Source organism: Poecilia latipinna, unplaced genomic scaffold (genome assembly GCF_001443285.1).
Source record: "Poecilia latipinna isolate Pla-1442-1.1 unplaced genomic scaffold, P_latipinna-1.0 Scaffold4865, whole genome shotgun sequence".
Taxonomy (NCBI): domain Eukaryota; kingdom Metazoa; phylum Chordata; class Actinopteri; order Cyprinodontiformes; family Poeciliidae; genus Poecilia; species Poecilia latipinna.
In genome coordinates, this window is record NW_015117481.1 from 8745 (window position 1) to 17257 (window position 8513).

An 8513-nucleotide genomic window follows, 5' to 3' on the forward strand; every position below is an offset into this window, starting at 1 on the left:
ACCTGACCAGGGTGACCTGACCCGGGTGACCTGACCCGGGTGACCTGACCAGGGTGTCCTGACCAGAGTGACCCCGCCTTTAAGTAGGTCAAAGGAACCGAGAAAAACTGTAAATCAACTGATTATCATGATTATGACTAAAGTGATTCCCAAGTTGTCTTTTCAAAGACATAAAATAAATTAAATTATGATTAACGACTTTCGATTTTCCATGAAAGTGTTTTGAAGAGAATATAAACTGTTTTGATCACCAATGTAATCAGAATAATGTGACAAAGTGTTGCAGCAGGGGGATGTTGAATCATGTGAAAGTGTCAGTAGGAGGCAGGAAATGGAAAAGAGAACTAGTCACTGAGGTTTTCAGGAAGCAAGAAAAGGTCGAGTTTATTTGAGTCACACATTTCAGACAGCAGGTCAAAGTGTTTCACACCATAAAACTAATGCATTTCAGATGATCTCAGTCTATTCAGTGGCTTCTCAGTTCAGCAGAAACTGGTGCTGCTGGATCTAATAATCACTTTTACCAGCAACGTTTGATACATAAAACCTAAACATTAAATTGGATTGATAGTAATGTGATCGTCAACGGGTGAGAGGAGGAAGTTTCTGAAAGTCCTGAACACTTTAATGAACATAAATCAACCAGTAATTGATCATTTATGCTGTTTGGATTATTTCATTCTCCAGGAAAGTAACAACAAAGTTACTATTTATCCAACAAGTTTTAGCTAAGATTATATAAATCTGTTCAGATTATGCCAAGAATCATCCTGTTTATGAAAGTTTAAATATAATTTTTCGGTTAAATAAACAAATAATATTTCTCATTAATGCAACGTTTCCTCCCGCTGCACTGTAATACAGTGGGAGGAAACAAGAGAGGTGGACAGTCAAAGTAAAGGTCAAATGTTCATCAAGCAACACAGCAAGAAGACCCAGGACTGCAGCCAATGAGGTGAGCATCAAATATTTTATTGGCTGACAGGTTATTGATTGAATCTCACATTAAAAAGGTCTAAATTCTTAAAGTCTAAAACTTGTTTATGTCTAAATTAAATCAAGCTGTTCCAGCTGCAGTCAGCATTCCCAAAACAACCGAAAACAGCTAAACTGGTGAAAATGTTTCTGTTTTATTATTAAACCATTGTCTGATTACATTTTCTGTAATTCTCCACACAGAAACCTGAGAAAAAGAGCTGGATTAGAGACCACAGAGGAGGACACACCTCCAAGCTCTTCCTGGAAACTGAGGTCTGATGACTTCTCCTTTGTTGCATTGTTTCAACACACGTCTCTGTTCCCTCCCATTCAGATCTAAAATTTTACTGCTGAGTCAAACAGTTTTCAAGCCTCATTCACTGCAGAAACACGTGATGTTTAGATCAGAGCTTTTGTTCTTAGGAGAAGAAACTCACTGAGAGCTGAAATGGAGCAGGGAGGAATTCAACTAGACCAAGGTAACTTCTCCTGTTTGGATCTACTGAAGGATCGAGTGAATATTCCCTGTGGACACAGCTACTGTATGAACTGCATTAAACACCACTGGGAAGGAGAAGATCAGAGGAGGATCCCCAGCTGCCCTCAGTGCAGGAAGGAGTTCAAACCGAGGCCTGAACTGGAGAAAAGCATCATGTTAGCTGCTTTAGTGGAGGATCTGAAGAAGACTGGACTCCAAGCTGCTCCAGCTGATCACTGCTATGCTGGACCTGAAGATGTGGCCTGTGACGTCTGTACTGGGAGGAAGATGAAAGCTGTCAAGTCCTGTTTGGTTTGTTTGGTTTCTTACTGTGAAAATCACCTCCAACCTCATTATGATGTTCCTGGACTGAAGAAACACAAGCTGGTGGATCCCTCCAAGATGCTCCAGGAGAACATCTGCTCCCGTCATGATGAGGCGATGAAGATCTTCTGTCGTACTGATCAGCAGTGTATCTGTTATCTCTGCACTATGGAGGAACATAAAGGCCATGAAACAGTCCCAGCTGCAGCAGAAAGAGATGAGAAAAAGAAGGAGCTCCAGCTGAGTCGACAACAAATCCATCAGAGAATCCAGGACCAAGAGAAAGATGTGAAGCTGCTTCAACAGGAGGTGGAGGCCATCAATGTCTCTGCTGATAAAGCAGTGGAGGACAGTGAGAAGATCTTCACTGAGCTGATCCGTCTCCTCCAGGAAAGAAGCTCTGAGGTGAAGCAGCAGATCAGATCCCAGCAGGAAACTGAAGTGAGTCGAGTCAAAGATGTTCAGGAGAAGCTGGAGCAGGAGATCACTGAGCTGAAGAGGAAAGACGCTGAGCTGGAGCAGCTCTCACACACAGAGGATCACACCCAGTTTCTCCTCAACTACCCCTCACTGCCAGCACTCAGGGAGTCGACACACTCATCCAGCATCAACATCCGTCCTCTGAGACACTTTGAGGACGTGACAGCAGCTGTGACAGAGCTCAGAGACAAACTACAGGACGTCCTGAGAGACACATGGACAAACATCTCACTGATGGTCACTGATGTGAATGTTCTTCTGTCAGAACCAGAACCAAAGACCAGAGATGGATTCTTAAAATTTTCACAAATAATCACTTTGGATCCAAACACCTTAAACAGATTTCTATTATTATCTGAGGGGAAGAGAAAAGTAACATTTGTGAACCATGAACAGTCTTATCCTGACCATCCAGACAGATTTGATGGTTTATGTTATCAGGTTCTGAGTACAGAGAGTCTGACTGAATGTTGCTACTGGGAGGTGGAGTGGAGAGGAGGAGGAGCTGTAGCCGTTTCATACAAGAACATCAGCAGAACAGAAAGACTGGGATCCAATGACCAATCCTGGTCGTTATATTGTGACAGAAACAGTTACACATTTCATCACAACAACATTAAAACTCCATTAGCACGTCCAGTTTCCTCCAGAATAGGAGTTTATCTGGATCAGACAGCAGGTATTCTGTCTTTCTACAGCGTCTCTAAAACCATGACTCTCCTCCACAGAGTCCAGACCAGATTCACTCAGCCTCTACATGCTGCGATTAGACTTTGCTTTTCATTTTCCTGTCCTGATGGATCCTCTGCTGAGTTCATTAAACTTGAATAGTCAGCAGTGATTTCAGGTCCAGTTGGTTAAAATTTCTATTTTAGTTTCAGTTCCTTTTTTTTTTCATTGTTGTTTTGGAGAGATGACTGTTGTCATTTCTTCAGTGTCCAGATGCTATAAATGTCTTTATGAAGCTATTTTATCATCTTGTTGTTTTGTATTGTTTGTATTGTTGGAGTTTGTTTGGGTGCTGCCCCTTCCTGTTTCTGATCTGCAATGGAGGATATTACTCCACAGGAGGATTTTTATTCAGCTAACTAATTACATTTATTGCTTTGTCAGACCAAATGTTGTTGTAAACTGTGATTATCATCATCATCATCATAGGACATCAGTCATTATTTACTGGACAAATATCAGATTCTGGATCAAACTGTGTCAATAGTCGTCTTGTGGCTCTGATTTTAAGCTCTATTTCGTTTTACATAAATATCTAAATAAAGTTGACTCATTGTTTGAACATGAAATGACTGTATCTTATTTTGTATTTTGTTTGTGTTTTATTTGATTTTATTATATGTCAGTAACATTTCCAAATATCATAAGCAGTTGTGGTTTTCAGGTGAGAACAAAGTGAGTAATCAGAGTTTTTGTTACTTTAAGTTGAGATTTGTTTTCTGCCTGCAGATGGCAGGAGTCCTGAACCTCCTGTGGTCCTAAAAAGACACAACAAACACTGACTGTCCTAGCTCTGTATGGACTCTCTTCCTCTTTTACTTGGAAGACAAAGCTGACAAAAGTGTGGTGCAATCCGAAAGATGGCCACCAGATGGCGCCAAATGCGACAGTGTTCCTTAGCAGAAGATATGCTGAAATTACGCAGTTTGTGTTTTTAGACTCGAATAAACATTAACATAACATGTGATCCATTATTATGAAAACCACGTACTGAACAAAGATCGACACAATATCAACTTCACACTTTGATTTATGAATTGTAAATACATTTCTTTAAAACATCTCAGGTCTGAAAGCATATAATAAAAAATACAACAATGTTTTAAAGGGTTTTTATTTTTAAGAATCAAAACATCAGTTCACATTAAACATCAAAAAATATTTATTGATACAACACACAAAAACAAAGAATGGAAAACAATAAAAAAAAATTATTTGGTTTAGAGGAGCATGTTTACTAGTAATGTGACAAACCTGTTAGTTTGCTCAATCACCGTCTCACAGTCTGTTTCGTATCTCTATACAAACTCATTAGTACTTAAAATATGAAGAATTAGTTTAAGTAATCTGAAGAAGGCCCAAATCTCCCGTGATTGTATCTAAAAATCCCACTAATCACCTTGACCAGCATCCAGTCTTTGTGTTTATTTGTTTATTTGTCTCTAGATGTCAGATTTTAGCTCAAACATAGCAGCCAATCTCAGCCTAGTAATAATCATGAAATGATGAATCAAGTTTATTTGTATTGCACAACAGCAGTTTAATAGTATCAAGGATAAAATGAACAGCTTTTCCAACTAGATGATAAACAGATCTCTAGTAGTTCTGAGGACAGTAAAGTTTCACATTTTCCATTAAATGTGGGATCAACATCCCCAACAAAGACTTGTGATTTATCAGAGTAACATTCTAACTTAACCACTAGATGGCGCCCTCCAGTTTTACTTTGACTTGTACAGTAAATGATCACCAGACAAAATAAAAATGCTTAAAATATCAGATTCTGTTAGATATCATATATACCATTTACAAAAGTCAACAAATGAACAAAACATGAATCTTACTATAAATATGGCTTTTCACTAATAACTATTAGTTCTAACAAACACCTTTTAATTCAGGTCCCAAAATGTTTAGTAAATATACATATCTACAGGGGTCTGGACATGGAAGAAAGGGTGAACTAGTGAATTCATTGCTGATCCATAAACTGAAAAACTAGACAGTAAGTGTATAAAATCATAATGAAACACACTAATCTTTGGCTATTCATGTAAGAAGAGTGTGAACGTTAAAATAAGATTCACTGACAGAAATTAAATTAAAAACCTTTTGTTGGCACAAGCTGGACATCAAGTCTGTCAACTTTTGCATGAATTAAAAATACTTTTCAAGACAAATCAGATATCAAAAGCTGATAAGGGACACTAAACTACAGTAACAGCTATGGGTATGAGATGTTCTTTTTTAACATACATGATTCTTACATCATTTTTAAAAAAAAATCTCAAAATGGCCCCAAAATGGTCTCTTTGATCTAATATGAAGGACTTCCTGTTGGGTTTAAGGCATGCAATTTTTTTTTTATCATGGTCCATAGTTCTATACATGTACCAGAATTCATACCAAGACATACAAGAGGTTGAAGAGACTTCAGCTCAGGGGGGAGGATTCATCCACTTTGGTTTGCTTGTCAATGGTTAAGTAAAGGTATTCCTTCATCTTCATCTCCTGAATTGCCATTTCTTCTGTGAAAAAACAGATTTTTTTCAGTAACACCATCTTCCTCTGATTGTTTGAAATCCTAAAGTTACATTATTATTAAGATGACTTGAGTAAAAACTGAATCTTGTCTTTCTTCAACTCCCAGTTTTAGATTTTCAAAAGAAAATCATCATCAAAAAATGAATAAAAATAAAGCAGTAGTGTTGACTTTTTCTGAAATGATTTCTGTTTCATTTGTTTCCAGATGCTTGTTGACAAAATCAGACAATCCAGAAATTGAGGATTATTCAAAAGGAAGATGGAAACATAATCTCATTAAATTGAAAATGTAATGTATAATCAGATGAGGCTTGCCAGATTAGAAAACCTTTTGAATATAACTTCTACAAATGTATAAAACATGTCTTTCATTAAGCCCTAATTTCTGTATTAATGTTTTATTGGTCTGATGTAAAGCTCAGTTTCCTATGTTCAGTGTTCATTCAACTATAAGATGGAAAAGAAAAAAAATCAAAACAAGTTATCTGGAGTTGTTCTGTTCCATATTTCTATCATTTCTCTCTTGTTCTTGTTGAGACTTGTTGTTGCTCAGGCATGGAAAAACTGAACACAACAGAAAATAGAAATCAGTGAACATTTAGCTTAACACTTTATAAAAGAGGTGACAATATTTAATTTTCCACAGCAGTTTTTCACTGGTAAAAATGTTTCATCAAAATGGGGAGTCAAAAGCAACAAATGTAAAATAAAGGCATAGATCATAATTGGTTGGTTTCTTACAACTTTGAAAGAAAATGGGTTTTTTTTCTTTTCATAAAACAAACACATTTGACCAATATATATGTATAACTGTGTGATAGCTGCATAATGTTTCTTCCACAGTGTTGAAGTTGTGGACCCTATAATGGTTCAGGTCTCTGTCGTCCTCCTCCTCTATTCAGGCGTCTCTGATCTGTTAATTCAGAGCTCAGGTCATTTACAGATGGCCTCTTCAGGGTCGCCTTCTACCTCCTGACCCCTGATGCTCTGTTGTCTTGCCTCAACTCCTCATGAACATTTGAGTTTGTTTTTGTACCTCAGCATGCGCTCACATTCACCACAAAGCATTTGCATTGCATCACTGACACAGACATTCACATTGATTTGTAGTTTCTGTTAATATTCCTGTATGGAGACTTTCAGTAATTCACCTAAAACCTGCAAAGAAAACAACTGACTTACTTCGTTCACTTTGCCAATAACAGAGACCAGCGATGATGATGATGATGATGATGATGATGACTGGTATTCCAACACCAAGACCAATATTCCTTCCTGTGACAAAGAGGAAAAGCAGGTTTGTTTGTTTTAGTAAATTATATTTTGTCCTTTGTTTGTAGGATTAAAACAAGATTCTCCTTGTGTCAATATTTACTGAACCACACAGCTGAAACCTGAACTTTATTTTTACTGTCTGTCTGACATTAAATCACACTAAACTTTGCTTTTCAGGTCATTTAGGTAGAACAAAAAAATACATCTTTAATGTTACTTTCTTTAAATTCATAAGTTTATATAGACTAATACTGATGTGCCTAGATCAGTGTTTTTCAACCACTGTACCGCGGCACACCAGTATGCCGTGAGTGATCGTCAGGTGTGCCGTGGAAATTATCCAGTTTCACCTACGGTACCGTATTTTCCAGACCATAAGCCGCTACTTTTTTCCTAAACTTTGAACCATGCGGATTGTAGCCCGGTGCGGTTTTTGTGTGTATTTTTCTTCAACCACCAGGGGGCTCTCTAGCAGGAAGTGAATCATTAGAAGTCAAAATTGTAAATCAAAGAAGAACGTGCTAATTTTCATTTAGAACAGGGGTCCCCAAGCTACGGCCCACGGGCCGGATCCGGCCCGCCTCCTCATTTGGTCCGGCCCCCTGAACAATACCAGAGAGCATTCAGTGTTTTTTTTTCATATATATGTGGATTTTTCTTCAACCACCAGGGGGGCTCTTGAGCAAATATGAAACTTAGTTTCCCTCAATGGAATATATACTAGTCAGTACCAGTCACCGTTTCGCTCACGGTTTTTTTCCATTTGCATTCTGGGTAAAAATCTATCTAAGTTGAGGGCTGTCGATCTGGCACTACAAGAGGGAAATAAAGCCGCTGCACTTAGGCTTGGTGTGAACAAAACCATGGTTAGTAGTGGATAGCGGAGTAATCATGTAATTGTCTTACCACTAGATGGCAGCAGGTACAGAGCATTTTACATTAAAACAAGAGAATTAGTGATGCATGAATGTGACAGGTAAACAGTGAGAGCATCGTATCTAGAAAGACTGTGACGACAGTGATGGAAAAGCAGCAGTAGTTGGAAAGAACATGGGTCCATTTCCCAAACATGACTGTGTGAAGTGAGCTTCTCAAGCCTGGTTACTATAAAAACTGAAACCAGAGAGAGACTGAGAGCTGTTGAGGAAGAGCTTTGTCTTTCTTCAATTTCTGCCAGGAAATCAGCTGTTTTCATCCAAATATTCACAGGTTTCACATTAGATGGGTAAAATATACAGATATTGACATTTTGTACATGGAACTCTTCATATTGTAACAGTGAAATCTTTCCCAAATATTATTGCTTCTTTCAGAATAAGAATTATTTTCTGTATTCTGGCTAAAATAATGCTTGTGGATTAGTTTGTAAAACACTTTGAAGTTTTCTACAACTTCTTTAAATTTAACACCACAGTGTTGTGGCCCTGTTCAGGTGTATTTTTGAAGTGGACATGTTACGTGCAATTTGAAATAAGAAATGTAAAATGTAAGAAAAATACATTTTTGTGTTTATTTGATTCCTATTCAAGACACTTTGATAAGAATGACTATATATGTAGTATAGGCGACTACAGAGTATCTTTGTTTACATTTTTGGTTGGTGGTGTGCCTCGAGATTTTTTCAATTAAAAAAGTGTACCTTGGCTCAAATAAGGTTGAAAAACACTGACCTAGACTCTTCAAACCTGGACTAAATTATTCTGCT

At 37.6% G+C, this 8513-nt stretch overlaps 1 protein-coding gene and 1 long non-coding RNA gene across 2 annotated transcripts; one reads left to right on the forward strand and one right to left on the reverse strand.

The window, feature by feature from the left end:
• Positions 1 to 1231: 1231 nt before the first annotated feature.
• On the forward strand, positions 1232 to 3197 carry LOC106943097 (tripartite motif-containing protein 16-like). Its single transcript, XM_015026432.1, has one exon. It carries the CDS (start codon positions 1427 to 1429, stop codon positions 3089 to 3091), a length of 1665 nt encoding a protein of 554 aa, XP_014881918.1. The 5' UTR covers positions 1232 to 1426; the 3' UTR covers positions 3092 to 3197.
• An 888-nt stretch (positions 3198 to 4085) lies between these two features.
• LOC106943095 (uncharacterized) lies at positions 4086 to 6993 on the reverse strand. The gene is made up of 2 exons (XR_001423814.1): positions 6716 to 6993; positions 4086 to 5517 (listed from the first exon to the last, which is right to left on the reverse strand). It is a non-coding gene; the product is annotated as an uncharacterized LOC106943095 (long non-coding RNA).
• Between the last annotated feature and the right edge of the window lie 1520 nt (positions 6994 to 8513).